The sequence below is a fragment of the Rissa tridactyla genome, chromosome 3, assembly GCF_028500815.1.
Source record: "Rissa tridactyla isolate bRisTri1 chromosome 3, bRisTri1.patW.cur.20221130, whole genome shotgun sequence".
In the NCBI taxonomy this organism is placed as follows: domain Eukaryota; kingdom Metazoa; phylum Chordata; class Aves; order Charadriiformes; family Laridae; genus Rissa; species Rissa tridactyla.
Genome location: NC_071468.1, coordinates 66796081 through 66822152, shown reverse-complemented (window position 1 = coordinate 66822152; position 26072 = coordinate 66796081). Strand labels below are relative to the sequence as shown.

General features: G+C 37.7%; 1 protein-coding gene across 3 annotated transcripts in view; it reads left to right on the top strand.

The window, feature by feature from the left end:
• The window catches only part of L3MBTL3 (L3MBTL histone methyl-lysine binding protein 3), an 81372-nt gene that overhangs the window by 50176 nt on the left and 5124 nt on the right, over positions 1–26072 (top strand). For all 3 annotated transcript variants that reach the window (XM_054196168.1, XM_054196166.1, XM_054196169.1), the window contains exons 13-20: positions 1024–1109; positions 3409–3519; positions 5158–5272; positions 8544–8646; positions 16599–16745; positions 18115–18279; positions 21176–21267; positions 25529–25692. In XM_054196168.1, coding sequence (XP_054052143.1) covers positions 1024–1109; positions 3409–3519; positions 5158–5272; positions 8544–8646; positions 16599–16745; positions 18115–18279; positions 21176–21267; positions 25529–25692 — 983 coding nt within the window. The remainder of the gene's footprint in view (positions 1–1023; positions 1110–3408; positions 3520–5157; positions 5273–8543; positions 8647–16598; positions 16746–18114; positions 18280–21175; positions 21268–25528; positions 25693–26072) is intronic.

Genomic DNA, 26072 nt, shown 5'->3' with positions numbered 1-26072 from the left:
AAGATAATGGGTTGATGAAAGGATTGCCTTATGTGATCGAGGAACCAAACTTCTGAGGGCCCTTTGGAAGGGAGGAAAACACAATGAGAGAGATGATTCAGAAGAATGAAAGTGCATTTGTTAGTATGAAATATAAGACCTCCACTGCTTTTTTCAGGACAGCTGTGTATAGCTGAATGATCTAAATGCCCTGTTGCAGAAACTGCCATCTGTGGTCTGAGAACATGGAAAATTTTAATTGGTTAAAACCAATTTTGACAGAAATTCTAATAGCCAGCAATATTGAAAAGTCGTAAGCGATTTGTCTGTCAGGAGGTTAATTACAGCCTATTATTCAGTGCAATCCCTTTTAAAACAAATCGGAATTGGTTTTATTCTGTTCTAGATTATGAATCATGTTTAAACTTGAAGTTAAACTTCTAGTGCAGATTAAAGGCAAAGGAGAGGCACTGCCTTTTCTTTAAGAGCAAAGCTGTCTTTGTGTTTCTTGCATAAAGTGTTTGTAAATAGGACACTTCTGAGAAAGGCAACATCTTTTTCGATGATGCCTGTAAGTTATTCTTAACAGTCAATATCCCAGTTATTTTTTAGAAGTTTAGTTAAAACAAATTCACTAAAAGAATAGCAAGTAGTCAGGTATACTCTGCTGTGGTACAAAGCTATCACTGCTTGGATTGTGTTAGCCAGTAAATTACTGTTTATAAAATACAGAATTAGTCTTATAATAAGTGAATTAATTTCTTGAATTAAGTGGACAGATTTTTCCAGTCCACATTATTTATATTCTCATACCCAAACCAATTGTGACGACTTCTGCTAGCAATCGGTAATGTGTATGAGAAGATTGTTGGGTTTTTTAACCTACATGGTGAACGTGTCAAAGATAATTTAGAATAACCTTTCTTGTAATTACTTTATAAATCAGAACAGTATTGTAAAAGTGTTAGGCATTCTGTAAATTAGACATCAGTTTTATTTTTTGCACTGCGAAGTTTAATTTTGCTCATGTTTCTTCTGTGCCAGATTATCCTCACGCTAAGCATTTTTCTTGGGAGAAGTATTTGGAAGAAACCAGTTCATTACCTGCACCTGCAAGGGCTTTTAAAGTGGTGAGAAAATACCTGTATTTTTTCATGCTTTTGAGTGCATATAATTAATTAGTTTAGGAAGAGAATACATATATGGTGTTCCTGTGTTTCCAAATGGATCCAGTTAACTAGTTGCATAATAGGTGGTTTATTTTTATGCAAGCTTGGAGTTCTCTGTTAGAAATCAGATAATTGTTATTATAAATCACTATTACTTTATTATTGTAATCATTATATGGGATTAAATGCTACAAAATATTACTAATGAATGTAATTTGCTATGAGAAATTACTGCCTAGTTACCAGAAATAATGAGATAGCTACTGAGTCATCATAACATGTTTTCAACATATGTATTTCTATCTGTACATTTTAAATTTTAATTTACAGTGAGAATGTAAACATGATTGTAGGAGGTCAGTCTGGTTGCCCATCAAGTTCATAGTTTCTAGAGAGAGTTTGTATTTAATATCCTTCAGCAGACTTTTTCTTCTGCGAGTTTGTGACTAGGGCACATGGGCAGCACCCTCAGGCAGCTCCCCAGCTTAACTGTGGTGTTTGTGGGCAGTGTCCTTTTCTTTTAGCTGCGTACTTGCTGTTTGCTTTCAGTGACACCCATCTTTCTTGAGCTCCTAGGATTTTGTGAGGAGAGTGGACTGGTCAGTAATGCAGACAGCATCCCTGTCAGGAGCCGGCATCAGATGGCTGGTGGCTCCCAGCCCCTTTCATACAGCACGCCGAAGCTGGTTTGCCTCGGCTTTTCAGATTAGGGACACTAATTCTGAACAACACTTTGCTAAGAGCTGGATTAATGAAAGCAGAAATGTGGTGCTTATAGCAGTTTCTGGGGTCAGTATATCACCAGAGTTTATTACTGACCTGCAGTTTATCACGCCAAAATGCGTCTTACTTAATAACATGTCTCAATTTTATGTCTTCAGCAAGAATACTTGGAGCAAGGATTAGGAACGTATTTGGTTATATCTGAGAGGTATAGTCCTTGGCAAAACAGTGGAGGGCTATGACCTTGACTACATCAAACTAAAAAGCATCCATGATTTAATTTCTTCCCCTGGGATTCAGGGAGGAGCCACCCCGCAGGGTTCATCAGTGGGAATGCCCCACCAGTGGCCCGCAGGGTCCATCTGGCTGTGTCTATACCAGGAACCCAAACAGGACCCGCCACAAGTGTGCAGGCATTGACAGCACTAAACGGGGAGTGCGCTAGCTGGCATGGCCCAACACTGTTCCAGAAACCATACTAGCAGAGGGCAGCTGGGGCATGGTGTAGGTCCCAAAAGGTAGCTCAGAGAAGGCCATCTGGCTTTGAGGATGGAGGGGAAGGAGAGCTTGACTGCATGGGGGACAGATGTGCTCTGCCTTTTCAATTTTACAGCCAGAGAAAATCACCTGCCTGCTTTCTGTACTAATGTAATGGTAACCACATTAATGCTAATTGTGATAAACAATAAGAAAGCAGACTTAATGAGAATAAAATGCTGATTGTATTGGAGTTTGGATGAAGTCTTCCTGAGACAGTCACAGTATTTTATATTGTATTATGGGAGAAAATAGAGTTCTTAAGCAGCTGAGGAAGAAGCACCGATGTTCTGGAAAGTCTTACAGGCACAGATATGTTATTTTCCTAGAAATCTAAAATAAAAAACATAACATGTCTTATGCATATGGTCCTTTAAAATGGAAATAAAATTTTTGCTTTAGATTTCATAGCTGTAGATGGCAAAGATAAAATCTGGTATTCCTAACAAAGACACCTTTTTTTCCCAAAACAGTATTACAAAACAGGTATTTGGTCCTGGTTGTCCTGAGTGAGTATTTACTGTTATACCATGGATTAGTTATGTTTTCAGTAGGAGACTGAAAAAGAGTGTTTGATCCAGAAAGCAAAAACACATACTAAAAACCACTCATGTGTTTCCTGTAGACAATTTTGTAGACATTTCAGGCTGCTGGTATGTGATACTTACTTCAATACCACATTGAAACTGTTGGCCATAACCTCTGGAAAAACTTTTCTAGAGAATTTAGGAAAAAAACCCAACTGATTTAAAATAAAGGTCCCTACTTACTTACTCGTAAGGCTTGAATGGAGAACCTGGAATCCCACAGTAGTTACTTTTTTTCCTCCAGTTTAAGAACACAGGTTTGAATGATCTTTTAATGCTTAATTCGTCAGAGGGGGAGGACAGATTTGAGAAAATGAAGTCAGAAATTTTTCTATGGATTTTATACACTTTACAATTGTGTGAGATTTTTGAGGTTCTCTTCCGTTTCACATAATATCGTTCTTCCTTTCTAGAAACCTTCTCATGGCTTTCAGAAAAACATGAAACTTGAAGTAGTTGACAAGAGAAATCCAGTGTTTATCAGAGTAGCAACTATTGTAGATACTGATGACTATAGAATAAAAGTAAGTTTTTTTTCTCTTACTGTACTATCCTGCTTGAGTGAGTGAGGAGTGTTTTGTAAAACCAAAAGCCTATAATTGCAAAATTAAGCACTGGAAGAAATGAGTCACATTGCTGTGTCCTGCTAAGCTTTTTCTCATCCTTTTCACTGATTAATATGTGTATAATTCCTTTGTAATGGGTTGTTCTATTATCCTCTTAGTTACATTTGCTGATGTAGGTAATTAGAGAGCAGAGTGGAATATGTTAAAAAATTGCTTTGGGAGTAGTTGATGTAAAACAGTTGTCTATTCTATGAAGAAACGTGGTGATTTAGTACCAAGTGTTGAAGGGCTGCTGTGATATTTGTATTAGGGCCCATAAAATATTTGGCCTAGGTTAATTGAATCTGTCTCCATAAACTTCCAGGGAGAAGAGAGAGACAGAGATAAGGGAGATACAAAAAAAAGGACCATCCTTTCTGGTGCCTTGTCAGTGACTTCTCCAATTCTGAAGTTTATCTTAATTATGGACTTGAGATTGTATTAATCTCAGATAACATATTTTTAAGAAATTACAGTTTTACAGAAGTTGTATACTTGAATTATTTTTCTTTTATTGTACAAAACCAGTTTAGTCTCTGAAGCCCTTAACTGTTAGAAGGGCTAGCATGTTCCAGATAGCCAGTTGGATGGATATGAAGGATATTTATGTTTGCAGTTTGTACAGATTTATTAGGCATAGATGGTATTTCAAGCAGGAAATGCAGCTGACATTTCATTTTGAATCTGAATTAACTGATGGTAGGGAGTCATCAGAACTAATACCTTCGCGCCTACACATTTTCTATCTAAACTTTAGGTTGGTCATGCAAAAAACCAAGCCAAAACAAAAAAAACTCCTTTTCCAGTCTTAATTTATTAAAATGACAGGATTTGTAGCTTCTAGGGTGATAATTTGACTCTGTAGTGTTTGTTGAAGGAGCTCTGTTTGTGTGTGTCTGTGTGTACATGCATCCACACATACGTGCGTGAGAGATCTGAGCTATTTACTAGTACAGAGGTCAAGTAAGATTTGAAGATATCTGTCTTTCGCCTGAAAAAATGCATGTATCGCCCATAATGGTGTTTTTTTGGGAAGTCACATACTTCATTTTCTCTGCAGTTTCGAGTCCTTATCCTGTATAGTCTGGTTTTACTAATTTTACTAATTTACTAAAATTTTTACTTGTATGTATGTTGGGGGTTTTTGTTTTTTATGGATAAATGCCATTTTTTTTAGGCCTTTGCTTACTGCTTTGCTATTATTAAATCCTGTTCAAACAGGAGATTAAAAAATGTTTGGGATGGGGGGGGGGAGTTGAGAGAGAAAATTGGCTTAATTTAAGTATTAACATGAGAACTAAACTTGCCTCCTTTATTCTTGGGGTTTGAGCCTGATGATGCAAGACACAGTAAAGAACCAAATGACACCCCTCTCTCTACTTCAGTGAGAATATGTCTGGGTCTAGAAGCTAACATACCTATATTTTTTTTGTGTGTAACATCAATAGTTCTCTTAAAGTGACTTCTCTAATGGATATGTCATTTTTTAGAGATTACTTTGGGAAACATAGAGAATTTTTCTGATCTAAAACGTGTTGTTCTCCTTTTTTATTTTAGGTCCATTTTGATGGCTGGGATAGTATTTATGATTATTGGACTGATGTAGATAGCCCTGATATCCATCCTGCGGGCTGGTGTACAAAAACCGGACACCCCCTTCAGCCCCCACTTAGTAAGAGAAATCACATTATAATGTAATGATGTTAAAAGGCACGTGTACTGAGCTATCTTTTTCCCTGCCAGTGCCAACCGAGGAAGAGTAGCAACTACAATATGCAAAATAATGTAAATGTAACATTTAGTGCAAAATCAGCAGTCAGTAATTAATCACTTTTTAGTAGATAGCTTTATTGACCCTTACTGTAGTGGAAACACAATGCTTCTCTATGCATAAGAACCACAGTCAAAATCTGAGGTAATGATGAAGATCTGTTGCATAAAATCCTGTCCCTCTTGAAGCCAGTGATGAAACTGCTCTGTCCCTCAGCAGGGGTACAATATTGCTCTTAAAACCTCCTGTCCATGTCCTCTTGAAGGTTAGTGTGCTTTTTAGCTCAAAGGAGTCCAGACGGCACTGAGGAGACACTCCTTTCAAATGCTGTGGCAAATCCTCAAAAACAGCTAAGTTCCTTTTCTTCTTCAGCTGAGCCAAGAGGGGTTAATGGTGCCCATACTGAAGATAAATCTGACAGAAGCATGGCACCAATAATAATACTCCACTTACTGGTTTGCTCTCTCTGGGGATTTTGATTTACTTGTTGAAGAAGTGGGAGGTCTGGCACGAATAAGACTGAAGGTTGCAGAGAGAAGAGACTGTTGTGGTAAAGATAGACCTGCCTATGCCATTATGTTTCTGGGTAATGGTAGTGAAAACAGTTTAGCCAAACTTTGAAGACAGAATTTTTAATTGAGTGCTCTTCTCTGGGATTGTTTTACATTTTACTCTGAGGTGTGGTTTGCACAAGTGCTGAGTGTTCACAGCTGTAACTGAGATCAGAAAGAGCTGTGCTTGGAAAATAAGAAATGCTGAGTAATGCCACGTACGCTGAAACAATTAAATGTAAAATAACTGGGATAAGGCACGCACAGATTTTGTGAACGTGTTACCTGAAAATCTCTGTACCTCAGTTCAGTGTCTCTAAAATGCCAAGAAGAAATGTTTCCTATCAGGAGTGTGATCAGAGTACATGCATTAGTTTTCTGAGCACTCCAGTAGTACAGTGATGACTGCCTGTTAGGAAGTTAATCATTCTGCCTTCAAAGCAGGGTCTGAATAGAGTGCCATAAGTTCCAAAGCACAAAGTGAATAATGAGAAGATAGCATGCTGCATATCTGCTTCTTAAACTGAGATGTGCATCCTTTGTGCTGAACGAAGTAACAGTCCAGTGGGAAAAAGTAGCCTGTGGCCACATAAGTAAAAACTGTATCATATGGCAAAAGAGCTGAATTAGCTTGTTGCATCTCTATTACCTAAGATTGGAAAAAAAAATTACTTCCACCTAGGTTAAGATTTAAAATACATACATTCATTTCGTTGGAGACATTAAATGAAACAAAATACAGACACCCATTAGGTACAACATGTCATCTCCTCTAGGTGCTGGCATAGGAGACACTGTTCATATCTTTTAGCGTGTGACCAGTGGAAGTGATTTTCTGATACGAGTTAAGCTACAAAGTGAAGACGGACAACGTGAGAGGAGGGAAAGTGACTGTCTGTTAAATAAAAAAATAATAATAAACTGCACAAATACTATTAAAATAGGATGATTACCGAATAATATATTCGTCGAACAACTTTGTATTATTACCATAGAACATGGTATAGAATATAGAATACTATCAAAACATTAATATTGTTTCCAAGTAAGTTAAAGTTCACTTCACGTTCTGTGAAAGGGTTTCAGAAGGAGTGAAGAAAATATTTTTGCAAGATGCAGTATTTTTTTCCTTGGTCAGTAAGATAGTCTTTTTAATGATGCGGTCCAGATCCCTGTCTTTAACACCAGAAGCTTGTGTGAACGCTGCATGATAGCAATATTAGTCTAGAGCAGTTGTCATAATGGTCATACACTCCCAGAATTTATTACAGTATTTTCCCTTAAGATGTAGTGAAGTCGACATGATGGATTATGACCTTCTTATTAGCAGCTAGGGAATTAAGAGCCATATATTGGTGTTGATTTTAACATTGTGTCACAGTGACACAAGCAGCAGCTTCTTGCATGAATATGAACAGCCAGTTGCAGCTCTTTTAAATTACAATTTTAGAGAGTTTGAATTTTTTAAGTGGAGAGAGAACATTTGTAGGGAGCTACTTTTTGCAAAACCAGACCATCAGTGAGGCAGGACTGCCCCGTACAAAAGCATCTCTATTAAGTTAACTCCTCTGAGTCCACTAACTTGTTACATTATAGGCATCAATTTTCATAAAGGCGGACACGATAAACATCTCTGTTCTCTCAGCCATTGCACCATTTTAAAGCCTATAGAAGTCTTTGGGCTTCAGTGTAGTCATAGTGTTGTAATTTTAGCATAGGTGGAACATTTGTTAGAAAGTGCTGTCCTAATTATACATAATAATTCTCTGTCTGTCGCTATGTATCTGTGAGCAAGAATCTGTCTTTCATCTGGAAAAATTTATTTAAATAGACCTTTTTATGTCAGTATCATTATCTGTAGGGGGAGATAAAAGTTCATGTCCTTTTCAAGTAAAACCAGTACTAGAGAGACAGTGTATGTTTGCAGATGTGCAGGAGGTATTCTCAGTTTCATATACTGGAGTAGGTCTGTCTCTCACTTGCTGTGAAACTATGGCTTATATACTATGTTTGTTTGAGTGTCAGAGCTAGTTTTGACAGCGACGTGCTTTAATGTCTCTGCAGATGTTATTGTTACAGGTTGCTGAAAATCAGATAGACACACAAATTCAGATAAGTAAAAATGCCAAAAATATCCTGATGGCTTGTTCTTTTTAGAAGTGTTTTCAGCTTTTGTTTTCACCTCTTATTCACTGGAAAACTTGAGCTAAAAATGAAGAAGGTCAGTACCCATTACTTACAGATCCCTGTCTTCAGGAACAGCAGGGTAACTTACTTTGTCTGTGCTCTTGCAAAGCAACCGGGTTCCAACTACATGTAGTTAACAGGAGAGAAATTTGAAGTCATACACTTCCTCCAAGATTTGCGTTCTTTATGTAGATGTAGGTCTCATGTAGAGGTTTACTCATACAGAATAAAGTTATTTCTCCAGTGGATTAGATTGTTTTAATCTCCGTCATGTTTTTGTAGAATGCATTTTTAAAGTACGTTAAAATTAGGTTTTGTTTACTTATTTCCTCTTCATGTTTACTATGATACTCTGGTATTCCTGCATATTTATGTTACTTTTAAAGATTAGATGCTTTTTTATAATCTCAAATGTAATTTCCCCGGACATACAGGTCCCTTGGAATTGGTGGAAGCTTTAGAGCATGGAGGGTGTCCCACAGCAGGATGTAAGGGAGTTGGGCACATTAAAAGAGCGAGACATATCGGCCATCATAGGTATGTGCTATGAAGCTGTAATTCTATTCTTTCAGTTGAGTGATGTATGTACATGGGGTTTTTTAATTGTTGTTCACAACAAAACAGGTCTAAGATTGGAAAAAAATACGAAATCTTGTAAACCTAAATATGCAATGATTTCAGTTGCCATGGTGAGCATGCTGAAATAAACATTAGCAATCTGTAACTTCATTTCACCAGGGTGTGCCGACATAAGATTTGTTGAACATCATTTTTTGTCAGAATTGATAGATTCAGCTACTCTGTATTTTGTTCCTAAGAGGATTCCTCAGCTTGCTGTTCAGATTGCAAAACATAACAGACAGTTATGTATAAAGCAATAACTTTTGATCCTTTTGAAATATGACGCCGCTAATTTTATTATCGCTTGGATGTTTTTGTTCTGCTTGATTGGTAGGGATGAGGATTTGCTTGTTGGCTTGGAAAAATGCTAAAAAGGAAATTCTGGTTAACGTATTCCCAAATGACAGCCCGAACAACTTGCTGTTAGTTTGTACCTAGTATTTCTAAAGATGCTTTTGTTGAATATCTTCTGAAATATAATACAGAAATGTGGACATCCCAGGCTCTCCTGGAGCAGAGTTGACATAGGGAGAGCAGTAGCATGGGAGAATGGAATGAGGGGGCAGAGAGACAATGACAGAGTAAATGGGAAACATATACTAAGTCAAAATTCTATTATCTTAAAAATAGTTACAATATGAGGTGAATCCTGAATATTTCTGTAAGGGTTATACAGTTCATGTGACATGTTAAGCTGAGAATTAAGTATTATAAGTATCATCCTATTACCTTTTTTCAAATCAGAGCTTCCAGAAGTTTTCTTGGCATTTTGCCATTACACAATCATAAAATTCTCAAATGTCATATCACTTTGTGCTTTCTGCTCTCCATATGGTTAGAGGATTGCTCTTTGGTATTTGTCTATTAATATTTTTTAAGTATATTATTAAACTATTGTGGTCCAAGAGTTAGCTCTGCAATCTTTTCATGATTTTGGTAAGAGAATTATGTCCTGTTGACTAGAATTATGCTACAAGGTTTTGATGGCATATCGACACCGGTTGAAGTCCTGACTGATCCCTAACAAAAATACCTGCCAGCAAAACTCACTGTGTTGTTACATGTTTAGTGTGCAAAAGTCATCTTTTGCTGCAAGATCTGCATCTTTTGCTTCTTTCCTATCTACAGCAGAGGCATTGTGTTTGCATTATTAGGAGCCAGAAGAACTCCTGATGCTAGTGCAAGCTTTATCTCCAGGACGGGATGTGGCTAGGTTAGCTCCAGTGACAAAAGCTGTTGCAGTATGAACTGTGGTGGTGGTGTCATGCCACAGTATGCCGCGTTGCTGTCTGTCAGATTATTCTCACCCTTTTCCTTCTGTCTTTTTCTGTCCATGTTCTTTTTCTTTGGTTAGCCTTTTTCAGTTTTTCTGCCTTCCCTTTTGAGAACCTTTGTTGCACTCAATCAGCAGGATAACCCCTTAGACAGTCAAATTAGTACTTATGAGGTTACCATCCTTCAGTTAGCATATGGTAACCTACTGCATTCTTCACACTGCAAATGTGAAGTAAACTAGACTTGGCTAAAAAGCTTCCTGTCTGCTTAGCTGAAATCCATTTCATTTCGTATTCTAGTAGACTGAGTCTTATATGATTTATTAATGTACCTGATCTGTAAGGCAATAAGTTCCAATTCCGAATATTATCTTCCTTTACTATGTGCTGTCTCAATTACTTAGATCCAGGTGAACATACCCATTCTTAGCCCAAGGCAGAATCTTTAAAAAAAAAAAAAAAAAAAAAAAGAAAAGAAACCAGAAGTGAACGTGTCAGAAAAGCTTTTAATTTATGATCCCTCTAAATAAACATTGGCACTAAAACTTCTAATGTTTCACCGGGAAGGGATGAGTAAGAGCTATATGTCTTGTTAGTTCATGTAGCCTTTGCTTTTATAACTAGATTTTTCCATGGTATTTAAAGTTGTTATACTTACTCATCCTGAACATTAAGAAAAGAAATAAACTCATGGCAATCTCTTGTGTTTTATTTTTACTACAGTCTTAGCAATCCTATTATTTGCACATTAACTGATAGTTCTATGGGGTAAAAATACAACCAGAGAGATTTTGTTGATCATAAGACAGGTATTTGCTATCTCGTAGCAAATAAATTAACATCGTTAAGTATCTTATTCACTCACTATATTGGTTTGCCCTCTGTGCCAATACTGTGGGGTTTTTTTCTTGAGCATTTCTGAGGAAAATAATGAGATCTTTTGTTTATCTGGAGTCTACAGACTTGAGGATCCAGGTCACCCCAAAAATTCTGACATTGTACCATCACATTTTTCCTGAATTAACAAAGACATTTTGAAATTGGTATAATTATCCACGTCAGGTAGCAGTCCCTTGGCTCTTTTATCTTGGCAACCTTGAAATGTATTTAACCATGCTTATCTTTTTTTTTCATGATGAGGTGCAATGTCTATCTACAGCATAAATGCCTGTGTGCAGAAAAGATGATAATTTAAAATGCTAAGTAGTTTTGAAATAATTTTGAGAGCTTGTTCCTTAGGAACCAGATGAAAGCTTCAGTGATTAATTATGTAGTGGGGTTAAATCATTTACTTTTTGGAAAAGGTGATGTTAATAAGGACTTGGTTCCTATCACCAGTTGATCTGGGGTTTTGTGCTGCGCAGTTGAAGCTGAGACTGATGTGCAGGTTGGTAGCATATTGCAGATCACCTGCATATTTATGATTGTGAATTGTATGCTCTCTGATGTTGAATGCGTGCAATAATTTTCAAATCTGTCGTGGTTTGGGCTGGGCTGGCCGCTAAAGCGAACGACAATCAGCAATGCGGAGCGGTCAGTTGTAAGCAGGTCGTTAGCGTTTTGGGTCAACTCTCCATGAATAAAGATTTTGACCAGAAATTTTACGTGCGTTATGTGTAAGCTGAAGGGAACTGGATGTGCTGTGGTGGAGACTGTGTTGTAAGAGAACCACAGCGCAGAAACGTGGGAAAACCTCACCTCAGCAGGATGTCACACCTATTTACTCAGTGTCTGCTGAAGTAATTCTGGTCTGATTTTGATGCCAGTTTCAAGTTTTGTTTTATCTTTTATGTAAGGCCATTGGCCCCCACCAAATCCGTTATAAGCTACGTGAGTCAGGTTCAGACTGTTGAAGCAGCTTTCTCCTAAGAAAGAATGCTTTGATGATAAACATGCGTTGTAAATTGGGAAAGAGAACATTCGTATCGCTTGTTCCCAAACTGGTTAAAAATGTTTTTATAAAGTCAGCTGAAGTAAAGACATCACTTAACAGAAGTCCAGCAGAAAATAACATCCCTCGCATGTTGTCAGGACCTTTTTGCTGGATGTTTCTTACTAGTCATGTATCACTACCAGCAGATGGACGTGGGCTGCTCTAGATGAAGTCTAAGCCATCAGCTAGTCCAGTCTGTTTGTTTAACCCATTAAGGAAGATAGTTCAGGTAAATCCGGGTGAATTTTTCTGGAGCTGCCATACAGCCTCATCCCCCGGCAGTGCTTGGCAGTAAACTGCACCTGAAAGGCAATGAGGAGCCGGGGTTGGGAACATTTCCAACCAGTACAGCTAAACCAGGAGAGCTGTCTGTGGTTTCACGCAGGTTTGCAAAAGCAGTCTTAAAGACTAATAATCTATATTTAAAAAATACTGCAATATTAACTTTCTTTTACCAAACAGAGTACCACCTCAGTCTCCTTCTTCAGGTTAAGAGAGAATCCTGGTTTATGTTCCTTTCGGATGTTAGGTGTAACTGATGCTGAGTAATCCGTTTGGACCCTGTGTTTCAGAAACTTTGCGTACTACTACAAGATGGGAGCATCTCCAGATGTCTGGAGAAGACTTAAGGTCCATGCCCACACATCAGTAGCCCAGTTTATCCTACCTTCCTTTAACTTTAGAGAAAAATGACACGTGTGTAATCCTACCTAGAGATAGATTGTGGGAGTGATAGAAGAGCAGTTGCAAAATGACCACAAATGAGATATGCTGCCTTGATACTTTTGCTCCATCGGACACTTCTGGAAAGGGCTGATTATGTACAACCTGTGTTGATTTGAAAATTCCAGGCCTGTGATCCCTGGAATTCTTCAGAATGGTATACAAGAAGTAGTAACCGTTGCATTGGGTTTTTCCTTTATTGATCTTTCCTGATTTGATAAAAACCAGAAGTTTATTTTAGTGCTCAGTTTTTATGCAGCCTGTGCAGGACTCTGGGAACACTGACTCCCTTTTCTCAGAAAACTGCGTTATGGACATATGTATTGTCAGCCATTCTGCTGCCATTTCAGTAGGATGCAAACTGTACAGCAGATAGCTGATTGCTGTGCATCTTGATCCTTCAGCATTTAGAGGTGGCTGATTACTCTCTTATGCGGTGGCGGAGGGGGGGTCAGGTGATGTTAATGTGAATATTTGTTTGCTGAAACATGGGTTGAGCCTACTGAAGCAGCTCAGATGATAATTGAGTATCTTTGTGTAGGACTGGTTTCAAAGCTGAAGCAGCGCTGGAGGGTATACAGCCCTGTCAGATGTATAGTAGAAGTTTCAAATTAGGTACCTGCTGCTGCTTCCACTTGCTATGCTCACTGTGCCCCTGGCAGACCTTGGTACCCCCAAGTCAAGGACATCTAGCCATTTTGGAAACTAGCTTCCAAACCTCTGCTGCGTGCTGAGGCAAACTGCAAGCTGGAGCAGAAATCCAGGTTTAAGTTGACAGAAGAGTTAAAAATCCTAATTTAATACTAAATAACATAAACATCAAGACTTCTGAGCCCTTGAGATGAGTTGTCTCTAAAACTAACAGTCCTGCATAAACCAAATACTTCTATTATGTAGGAATAACAAGATTAATTTTTTCTTCTTTGTAGTAGACAAGTTAAACTGAACTGAAAGCTGGAGGCACTGATACCTACGAGGATTTACTGATTGATCCGAAGCCATGTAACTCATACACAGGTTCATTCATGCTGTGTTTTGTTGAAACAAAGCCAACAGTAGAAACCATGAGGGTTCTTTTTGTTGCCCCAAGTAACAGTAACATCAAAGGACTATCGAGGAGTTTTTAAAAAATGATACAGCAACTTGAATGATTAATGAAAAAGAAAACCTCATCTGAATCTAGTGTTCTAAAGCATCGTTAATATTACAACTATTGTTGACGGAAATTGTCATTCAACTTCTCTTTTTCCAGAAAATACTAAAGGAAAAGGCAGTATATAAACAGGCAAGTTCTAATGAAGGACTAAATTTTGAGGCTTTTTCTTGATTTTTTAATTTAAAACATATTAATGGTGTTGGTAAACAGAAGACCTGCTGAAGATGAAGTTGTATTGTCAGATTTCATTGCAGGGTAAGGCTTGTTTAATAGTACACAACTGAAGGTAGATACCACATTGGTGGTGTTTAGTGTTTCCTTGAGACAACTCTCTAACTGCTTAAAAACACTAAGCCTCAAAACACCGCTGTGACCATAGGAAGCCAAAAGAAGATTACATTCTTTGCCTTACAGCGATGGCAGAACTGAGATTAACCAATATATTCCTAAGTTTCTGATAACTGTATTTCATCACAGTGGTATGAGTTTGTCACAGCAAGAACTTAAATCCCACTAGCATTGGCTCCTTAAAACCTTTTTCTGAATAGAAGCCTGTATCTTTCATCTTCTAGTTCATTTGAAAGGGGAAAAAAAGACATCATTGTGATAGATGCAGCAATATAAAGACTTGAGAATATAAAACAACTTCTCCTCTTTCCTAGCATTCCTCTTTTCTTCCCCATCTTTCAGTTCATGTTTTTTTGTTCTTTTAAGACATCTGGCAGAGACTAGTCCTAAGACAGACAAAACCAGTAGGTTGAAAAATAAATGTAAGTAGAGGTATATAAATATATCTAAAATAAAATGCCAAATGCTGCTTAAGAGAAATTAGAAATAAAACTTAAATGCTCCAAGTTAAATTTTTCTTTGTGTATTCTGTCCCGTATCTTTAAAACACTTTCATTAACAAAAAAATACCCTATTTCAAGTGTAGTGCTTTAGAGTCCAGCCACCCATTTGGCTATATCTTGTTCTGCAATGTAAACTTCTGGTATGAGGGTTCTCATGGCAAAAAACTTCAGTGCCTGGGACTACCACCCAGTTCCTCAGAGGGCAGCAAAGATAACTGTTCTGTGTAGACCCTGTGGGGAAGGATGGCTGTCTGTCCCTTGAAAACACTGTACAGGCTGTTGTGGAACACCATCTGTTTGGAATGGCCTTAAGCAGGGGTCTCATCTTGATTAGAAAAGCAGAAATCGCATTTTTCCTCCATAATTCAAGTTCAGCACAGCTATACAAGGATTAAAAAAAGAGAAAATGTTGATACTGGCTTGTTTTCAAATGAACCAACTGATAAAGTCAGGCATGCCCTTGGACTTCTGTGTCGATAACCCCAGCAAGGAGTGACTGACTTGGCCTGTGTGGCCTTAAGGGATTTTCTCCTTTTATGCTACTGCTGAGAGAAATGTAAATTTCCACCAACTTTTTGTTTATGTTGGTCAGACCAAAATTAGATTACTAATAGTGGTCCAATCTCGTGATAGAAGTTGATTCATACACACTGTGAATCCAAAGCTTCATCGGTAAAGGCAAAGGAGAATGTATGGCACATTTTGAATAAAAGTCTTTTTTTTTTATTCTGTACTTTGTAAAACGAACATGATAATCAAATCTGTTGTTTTTCTGTTTGGTTTTTGGAATTTGGAGGTGGCAGGGCGTACTGCTGGCAAGGTAGACTTGTTTATATTAGACAGTTCTGTTTGGAAATCATGCATGTAACAATCAGTGAAACAAATACAACATTGCAGTGGTTTATGGAAAGGCAGATAGTTACATTCTTGAAAAGAATAAACGAAGTCCCAGGACATGGGGTTTTTACATTTTACCATTGTAGAGGTCCTTGTAATAATGCAGGTAAGTTGGAAGATGTAGTTTTAGATCATAGTTAGTATCATGGCTTATGAACCACAAATAGAGCATTACGTTTAGTACAGCCTCTCCTGTATCTTACATAGAGATTTGAAGACTGAGCATGTTGTTATTCACTGTTGTGGCATATATATACACCTTTCATAATTTGGGATATTATCTGTGAGGTGTGAGTATGTAGCCTGACTAATCAGTTGAACTTTGCATTGCATTCTTCTAAAGACAAAATCCTAGTTCAGCCCGGTGTGTTTTCTGTTGCTGTTCTTCCCTTTCCTACCTTTTGTGGGAGGTATGACTTTCACGTTTGTTAGAGTCATATTTACAAGTCATTGTCAAAGCACGGTGTCAAATTCTGTCTCTAGCTGGAGTGAGGTGAAATAGGGAGCACTGAATGATAGGAAAAGTACATCACAAGCCTGTATCACAAAATGGCATTTGCTGCAGTCAGAGGATGTGCGCCATTCCTCATACTGTGCCCTTGCAATGCAGCATCTGTGTGGATATTACATAGTAGGAATAACCATGGGAATATGATTTTGTTTGGAGAGAGGTGAGTATGGTCAGAGGCATCCTGTATATTATGTATAAAATACTATTAAAGGTATGAGAAAGCAGGCTAAACATTTGTCAAGCAATTTTCAAGAATGTATGCTTTAATATAAAGTAATACAATTTGTGTTACGTAAGTTGCTGCCAAAAGGAAATGGGAAAAACATTCAGGTTGAGGTTTTTAATCAGTGGACTTACTAACATTTTAAAGTACAACTACTTACTGCATTTTTTTTTTCTAATCTTGATATTAATTGATTGCATCTGCTTCTAGAAAACTGGTCTCTGATGTCTTTTCATTTGAACTGAATGAAGTCAATAAGTGTCTGAGAATAAGGAGGCATTTCTCTTCTTCAACTTCTAGCGCGGTCAGCTGCCCGTACTCAGAGATGAACTTGAACAAAGAAAGCCTCTTACCTGACCGGTTGAGTGGGGAGATGCCTGCGGCCAGTCCTGTCCCCAGAAACCGAAAAGTAGAATCAAGTGAAAGATCCACCTCTCCTGTAATCAAGTAATTACAATTGAAGCAACGTCCGTGACTAACAGCAGTACTTTATTTCAGTGTTCTGCAACATGATTTGTAGCTGTGTAATGGCCGGATGGTTTCAGAAAGGCTTGCCTGTTAATCTACGTTTTCATTTACAGCGAAGAAATGGTTTCATCAGTGCTTATCGAAAAGGTCACTGGGCTGTCAAAGACTGATACTGATTTTACTATGTGTGATTTAACAGGAGTTCGGTTTCATCTTCAGTGTAACTATCTAGACTACTAAGTGGTTAATTGGAATTTAAAATTGATTGTTTGCCAGTTGGTTTCACTTAAGAAAATTATTTATTTGTGTTTCTTTTGTTTGCTGGGGTGGCCTTATTGACGTGACTGTAAATTAGTGTTGCTCTTTCAAGAATAGCCACTATCAATTCTGTTGTTATTGTGGGAGTGGGGAATCAAATTACTGGGGGTGAGTTTTGCAAGAACGATTCTGAAATCTGTAGCTGAAACTTCTAGCAGGAGCCATTGGGAAAAAAAGAAAAGGGATGTGGTACCAGGATGATGATTATCTATCAGAAATTGTGGACACTGACTCCTGTGCATATTTTGGACTGTGGGGGTACATAGAGATTTTAAGAAGGAAAGGAAAAGAAGAGAGGCTTCCCATTCTTTTCAAGGGCTACATTAATGTAAATGTGAAAATGTGAATGTTCGTAGAGAAGATTTCCATTTCCTGCTGTAATGACCACATATTTTCAATAGATGGTATTTTAAATGACATTCTCAGGGACAGTTTCAGCTTCATACTTTAAAAACCAAAGTATTCAGCTGTCAAAGAGCGCTGCCTGGTTCGACTGTTCTTATAAGCGTAGGGTTCTAGAAATCTGAAGTGACTTAGTTACCCTTTGAGAGGTACCTGGGTAGCGTCCCAGTGAAGCCGGTAACAGTTTGAGCAGTGTTTTTTGTGGCAGGGACAGTGTCAAGTGCTACTTTTTTCATTGTCCCAATTAAGAGACCGCATAACATTTTGAATGGGTCCTGATTGTTTAGCGGTATATCATGGAAGGGAGAGAAGGGGTAGGAGGAAAATTATACCTCATAGTTTTCTGGTGTTACAAATATTTGAAGTGGGTAGCTTATTATCAAAAATAACAGTAGGCAAATTCTATTCCTGTTAAATTGCCAAAACGTTTTACCTTTGATTTCACGAGAAGGAGACTTCTGAAAATCCTAGGTATACAATTTTGTTGGTGGCAAGTAACTTCTTAAAACACAAAAAAACCTTGTATTTCTTCAATTACACTGATGATTCTTTACCCATAGAGAAAATAAGTTAAGCAACAACTCAGGTGCTCTTGGTTTTAAACATTTTGTTAATTTGTTTTAAACAGTGACAGAAAATGCCCCAGCCCTGGTCATGTAGGTATGAAATCTTCATCTCACAATCGATCATCTGGGAAAACTGTACCAGAAGCAGCTAAAGAGGAAGATGCAGAAAGTAAATCTCCTTGCAAGAAGCCCCTGTTATGTGATACGAAAGAAAAGAAGGCACCTGGGTAACTATCAGTTCCTTTCAATGTATGACTTGTTTGGAGATGATCAGTTTAAAATGCAGTTTACCGGCAGTGCAGTACAGTGATTTGTCCATGGAACTCTTGGAAGCAGTGGAGAAGGATGTGGAAGTTCTTCAGCTGTCTTTATGTTAGAAATAGGGGGGAAGGGAGTGTCACAATGTATTTTAGAAATAAGAAATGCGTGTCAGAGAGGAGAAGAAAAATACTACAAGACAGAGAAATTATTGGAAGTTGAGATCCTTCTTCCCTGCCTCTGTGTACAAATATTTTACTGTATATGTATGAATATTATCTTTATGAAGACCTAAAATAACAGATACATGTGCTATCTGTTCACTGTATTGAGTCGTTTCCATTCAGACCATAACAGCCTTGTGCCAGCTTTGAACTAGCCAGAGGCTTTTCAGTTTGTGTTTGAACTGTGTGAATACACTGATCACTGTCTGCATTTTATCATCTATCTTTCCACATTCTTTATGTATCCAGCATAGTCAGAGAGGACTTTTAGTTGAATAAACTTCCTTTGAAAAAGGCATGAAAAATAGTGTTCGCAACATTAGGTACATGTGAACTGCTAGACTTATAAAATATTGAGCATCTGGTTATTGCAATACCCAGTGGATCTTTTTAGATGTGTATTCAAAGTACACATGCATAATTGAAGACATAGATATGTATACTTGTGTGCTCTTTAGCTGCTGAGCTCATAGTGTGGATTTAATTGTGTTTGACTTCAGTACAGTTTTGTATACCTGCATATTGCAGGTAATCTTCTGTTTCATAGAAGTACTTGATTGAGGAACCAAGCAAATATGAAGCCAAACATGAGATTTATTTTGTTGTGTTAAATCTAAGTGGTGCTTAGCTAATTTCCAGTTCCATGTACTCCTTTTCTTTTTTTTTTTTTTTTATTTTTTTAACCAGCAAGAGGTATCTGTGAATACAAACAAGTATACTAGAAAAATTTGGTTTGCAAAAATATGTGTGTAAAAACTGCAGTCTGTCCCTCTGGAATGTTCCTGAGGTGCCTGCAGCATCTTTACACTATCTTCAGAGTAGCAAAAAAAATTCACTGTAAGAGGATTTCCATTCTGGAAATATTTACAATTAAGGAAGGTGAATAGTCTGAATAGTCATGCTCGGGAGTCAAATGGTACTACCTCTTTAAAGAAAAGTCAATTTATCTTGCAACCCCTTCCACAAAACCTTCAATTCATTATACTAACTTGTATTTAACTAGTGAGATAATATTTATGGCTGTATGTTGCTATGAAAATTGTCCTCAAGAAAACAGGAAGATCCATGTTTCCTCACAGGTTTTGGTGATCTCCTTTGTGCTGAATTACAGTATTCATTTACTTTGGCTTTGGAATTAATTGCACTACTTTTGTAGCATCTTACTTTAGAAGTTTTCTGTGTTTGTGGATGTTAGGAAAATAATTTTTAAATAAATAAATGCAGGTGGTATTTCTGAGGAAGATACTGTGGAGAAGTCCTTTGTGGCACAAGAAGGCATGCCTGCTGAATGCATTCCACTGGCACTGCTTGTCATACCATTATTGTTTGTGTCCTCCCATACTACAAAAGCTGGATTTTCTGATTTGTTCTGTTCATTTTGTACCATTAATAGTGTGTTAAATATATTTCTCTTGATGTCAGTGAACCTGCAGCTCCTAGCTGATTTATTCCCAAATGCTTACATGTATTAAATAGTATTAAATATATAAATCATATTTAATAGTACAAATGTAAACAATTGAATTAAACAGGTCTGTTTCTCTTTGGATTTGTGTTTTGAGGTTAGCAAATATTGATGCGTAACAAGGTGGTGGCTCTAGGTTGGCTTTTTATCTGTGTTTGGGACGTTTGTAAAGGGGTTCTTGTTGCCTGCTTCTCTGGTAGATAGTAAAGCATGAGTTCATGTAGTGGGCTTTTTTGTAGTCTTGACTTTTAAATCATTCTGTCTGGTGCCTAATTTTACAAAATGTTCATTATGTACTTAGTATCTCTGAGAGCTCTGCATCTGTGATGGTTTAGCAAGAACTGGCCAAAGTATTCTCATGTTCTTTAAAGCAGAAGGAAATAAATATAGACATAATGTCAGCAAGTTCATACAGGCTTCATTTCTGGAAGAAACCAGGCTGGAAGTACCTTCTGAAGGCAGAGTTTAAAAAGCAACTTCCCAGGGGCTGACTTTAAGATGCAAATGCACCCACCCCCCTTTGAGAAGTTCTGTTGCTCCACCTCTCTTGCCCCATTTTTCCCAAGAGGGGGAAGGCATCCCCTCTTTGCAAATGTTTGCACTGGCAAAGCTGAGGGAGCAGCCGCGGTCAGCAGGCAAAGAGTGGCTCTTTTTGCTGGATAAGAAGTAAAGCAAAAACAGTAACAAAAGAATACAGATATTTTCAGTGGGATCATTAATGGCTGCACAGGTATAGTACAGGATTTGGGGTGGGGTGGAGATGAAGGTTGGGAAGAGAAAAAGGAGTAGGTGATGTTTCAGACAGCTCCTGAAAATAACCTGGGTAACCAGTGAGGCTTTGTAGAAGATGCAGCTATATATGTATTCTTCGCTTTTCCCATCTTCTGCCCTGGATTTGTATATTTTTCCGGTTTCAGTTATGAAGTTGAGTGTGTTGGTGTGATTTACGTAATCTTAGTGTAGACTACTCTTGAGCCTTCATTGCAAAATTCATGTCAATACTCATGCCATCTGTGTAAGTCAGAAATTAGATCCTCTCTTTTTTTATTTTATGATGATACAACATCATTTGTGTGGGAATCCTGGTGTGTTAATAGCATTGTTAGCAAGAGATGTCATCATGCTTAGTGATTTTTATGATGTATTAATAAAAAATGAACATCTTATTTTCCTCAGTGGAGTACTACAAACAAAGGACTCCATAAAGAACAAAGAGTGTGAAGAAGAGGAGACAGAAAATAAGCTGCTCATTTCAAATGAAATTAAAGGTAAATTGGCAGTACTTCATTTGTTTCGTATTAAAATCTGCAGAACTAAAGGAATGTGATATTCCTTGAAACTCTTCATGAAACTGCTTTGCAACTTATTTTCCACATTCACTATTGGTGTCCAAAAATTTCTTGACAGCAACACTTTTAACACTGTATTTCTTTATCTTGTAATCATCAAAGGCTTTGCCAAGAACTTTATCGCAGTTGTAAAGATGAGTGCAAAATGAATACTGGTATAAAAAGTTTAATTTCAAGAACACTTTTCCACTGACTTTTAAAAATAGGTAATTAAACCTGTTGAGTTGTGAAGGTATAACGTTCGATTATTGCTTCAAAAGTGTATTGAAAGAAAGTTAAAGCATTTACACGTTACAGGCATAATGCAAAGTTTATGTGACTTACTCAACCCAACCTCAATCTGTTGTGCAGTCTGATAGTTTCCAGCAGCCCATATGCAGAACGGGCGCCTTCTTTTTCGTGAGTGTTACAGAGGGATTGCTAAAATTTTCACTTCACTTAAAAACTGGAGACAGTCCAGTGGAGGGCCACCAAGATGAAGGACTTGACATACGAAGAAAGGTTGAAGGAATTTGGGAAGGGAAGGTTTGGAAGAATCTAGTCACAGTCCTCAAGTAACAAAAAGGTAGTTATAGAGAAGATGGAGGTACCCCTCTCCTCCAGGATGCACAGTGGTGGGGAAAAAAAAGGAATGGACACAAGTCGCTTCAAGGGAAATTCTGTCTGAATGTGAGGAAGAAACTTCTCACCGTGAGAACAGTAGGAATAGGCCTCCCAGAAAAGAGGTGGAATCGCTCTTGCTGGAAATATTTGGGACTTGGCTTGACAGTGCCCTAGATAACTTAGTCTAATGCCCTGCTCTTAACAGAAGGTTGCATCATATGGTCTCCAAATGTCCCTTCCAACATGGGCTTTTCTTTGGTTCAGTGATTCTGTGTGGTTGTGTGTACTGCTGTGTCAAAACTCTTGACTGTTCACTGATGTAGTTGGACGGATTGAGGTAGCTGTTCATTTCTATCCTCAGTGTTTAGACAGAAGACAGCACAAATCCAGAATGTCACAGTCTTGTATTTGATGATTATTTTGCGTGTGCGAAACTTAGTGTGTTGGGCTAGTTACTGGACTGAGTCAGTCAGTGCATTGTTTCAGTACAGCTTTTGCTGCAACAAATTTTTTAACTCATGCAAGTTCAGTGAGAAGCTAAATGTCTTAATTTCATAATTTAGTTTCTTAAATGTTTTTTTCCTTCAGCAGTTTGTTGTGCAACACAAATTTGTAAGGCTTTTGTCAAAAATCTTGAGACTTGGGTAAATATGGTTCTTTAAGGTCTACCTTTGTTACCTTTTAAGTGAGCTCATCCTTGTAAAACCCAGGAAATTCTTTGAGATGAGTAGAGCATTGTGTAAAGATAAAATTAAGGTAGTGTTTAATTTTTAATTATTAACCTCTGATATATTTCTTTTATCTTAAAACATCATTTGTCTGTAGCGCTTTTCAGATAGATCTAAGAGGCACTCTGAAGAGCATGCAAAGTATGAAAGATTCCCTCTATTACGAGAGCTGTGCAAAAGATGTAAAAAATCCAGATTGTTATGGTGTTTTGAAACATGATGTAGTTCAGAATTCTGGAGAAAATGAAGCATTAAAAGAAGAATCTCTCCATAGCAGATGAAAGAAAGAGAGGTTTTGGTCATTTGAAGTATTTTGTTTCATCAGAATGGAAACATACAGTTTCGATGTTGACTTTAAATTATATGACACAATGTGAAAAATTTAAAATCAAATAGTTTGAAGCGTTTTAAATTGCCTGCCGTTCTTTTTTTATTCTAAGAATACTGACCTGATTTTGTGAAGCATTTTGAGTTTGGCAGAATTGACTATCTCAATAAAGTTCCACTAACAAGCTCTGCTTACAGGATGCATTTCTGTGTAGGGTCGTGCATAATTAGACTTATAAAACTAGAACACTGTCTTACGTTATTGTTTAACAAAGTTATCCTTTTTACCTCCTTTTTATACAGGTAATTTTGTGCCATTGTTGCTTAAATGTGCCATAATACTTAATCTTTAGGATGAAAAGGGATCAATGAGTTCTTGCTATCCTAGTCATGGAAAGCTCAAGCTAAAATAATTGCAGTTGTGCAGACTTTAGTGAATTGTGACTGCAGGTACCTGTGCTTATTGCTCTATTTAGCATTATGCAGTGTCACGTTAGTGAACTTATTTCCTGGTAACTGCATTCATAACCATCTCACCTGTGTTTGCTTGAAGTTTTACAAAAAAACACAGCATGGACCCATGCCCAGCACAGATTTTTTTTCATCTGGAACTGTTAGGATTTGACACACCTGTAAACTATTGAAAATGGAGACATATGGGATAGATAGGTAGCCTTAGCTGTCATTGCTGCTACTCTCTATGCATGTACCTATATGGTCTTACATATACATATGTTTAAACACATGCAAAAATTGAGTGCAATTTGCTTGAAATTTTCTGCACACAGTATTGTCGTATGCTGTTTATTTTATAGTATCAATGTATTACATGTTTTGTGAATGGAAAACAAAAAAATAGCTAAATCCTTAGATTTTCAACTCTTAGGAGACCTTTTTTAGAAAGAAAAAATCAGGAGATAAGGCTGGGGAAGGGATTCCAAGGAACAATGAGAAATATATTATTCAGTAAAATAGGCTTTACATTCAGCATGCTTGCTGCCTTACGAGACTCTTTTCTTTCTCACTGAGATTTTTAGTAGTAGTAGAAGCTCTAAGGAACATTTGAAGAACAACAGTGAAGTGTAAACAGACATTCAGGGAACTCACTTCCAAAAGTAAGAGTATGATATTAGGAAAAAAATTAAGGACTCTATTTAAAAATTCAATCACTGGGCTGACAATACTGACTAAATGGCTTAAGAGTGAACTTCTGAATAATGGACGTTGATATAAAATGAGGATAAGTCTTGAAAGTAACAAAATTTAAGCTGGAGGAGCAAAGCAAAACAAGCAAATGTAATCATATCCTATACTGGCCACATTATATATTCTAGACCGTCCCACTGTGCTGGCAAGAAAAATCTATAATAGGAATTTGTGCCCTAGTTGTTGGGCACAAATGTATGAAAACTAGAACAGTAAGGGTAGGAAGAACTGTGAATAATAGCAACTTCCCAAAAATGGAAATAGAATGGAGCTGTAATAGAAGTGAGCGATCTAAACAAAAATAGCACAAGGATTTGTCAGTGATTGCATGAAGCCATGTTAGTGAGGAATGTTAGGCATAGGTTCTTTGTTGGCTCTTTCATTCAGAATTGAATTCCAGAAGTTTTTCTACAGTTTTACTTGGCAATTGTGAAGCATTCAGGCCTGGGTTCATAACAGGCGTGTTGGTTTTGCATTTGCAATGGATCTAAATGAACGTGAATGTCTTACGCAGTTTGACATCATTCGCGGCATGCCTCTTCGCTCTTCCCTCCTACACACATCTGCAACTGCTGCTGCTCTGCAGACAGCAGCAGCCACAGCAGCATGTGGCTGAAGCCACCCTCCCACCGGTACATTACCTTTGAGGCTGGTGGGATGGGAGCTCATTCCTTCCATTATGGATAAGGGAGATAAAAAGGCAAATGACCTTGTAAAAAACCCATAGCAGCACGGAGGAGTTAAATGTTATTTTCCAAACAAAACATTCAATTAAAGTAGGACCAGGGAATTTGCAGACATTTGTGGTTTTTCCTCAGAAGAACTGAAAAACATTTTGTCATGGATGAGGCATAAATGTTGTGTGGGCTGGAACTGTACAACTGATTCACTTGGAATTTTGTAGCAGTGCAGTGCTGCTTTTGATGAAGTTAAAACAGCTCAGCCCTGGAATTAAATTAGTTCTTGTACTACTGTAAAACTATTAAATGTGGGCGGGATTTATTGTATCAAAATATTTAAAATTATTTGACCTATAGTGTGGTGTGCCAGCAGTTATGTTGGCATAGAATTGTGTTGTGTTGGAAGAGACTTTTTCCATGTAAGAGTAGTTACATTTATATAGAGCCAGTATAATCACAGTCATACTCATGGAAGAACAGTCATGATACTCCTCTAATTCTGGTGTTAAGCAAAACTGTACAGCTTGTGTATGGAGGCCCATATACATCAATAGAAATGAGCGTGCTTTTACTGTGACTGATGCTTATCACTGACTGAGGGATTTAACGCGTGTTTGTTGCTTCTTGTTGTTGAAGATGTTGAAGAACCCAACACGCAGAGGCTTCTTTCTCAACCAGTTATTGTGTCTTCCAAGTTACAAATCCCTGGCCTACCCTTGCGCTGGGAACAGCAGAGCAAGCTCCTTCCAAGTGTAGCTGGGATCCCAGCCAGTAAAGTTTCTAAGTGGAGTACAGATGAGGTAGGTTTCCCGTGTATCTTCTGTCTCACTGCCACTGCCTGTGAAGTCTTGGTTGATTCAGAGCTTTAACTTAAGCCCATGAATTAATAGTAATGCATTAGTACTCAGAGGATTAGAGTCAGCCAGACGTAATGTTACAGATCCCCAAAACGCCCGTTCAGCTGCCATCCCGCTCTAGAAGCAGTAAGTATTTATTCCTATCTGTATAGATAGGTACAGATACAGATAAATATATATGTATGCATATATATTCACTGGGGTTAAAAGCCGAAAGAAAAGTGCTAAATGCATGGCAGCTAATGCGCTCAGCGTCTACACTAATAACATCTAGCACCCACACAAATGTTTTGGAGGAATGGTTTAGGGGTCAGCACAGACCA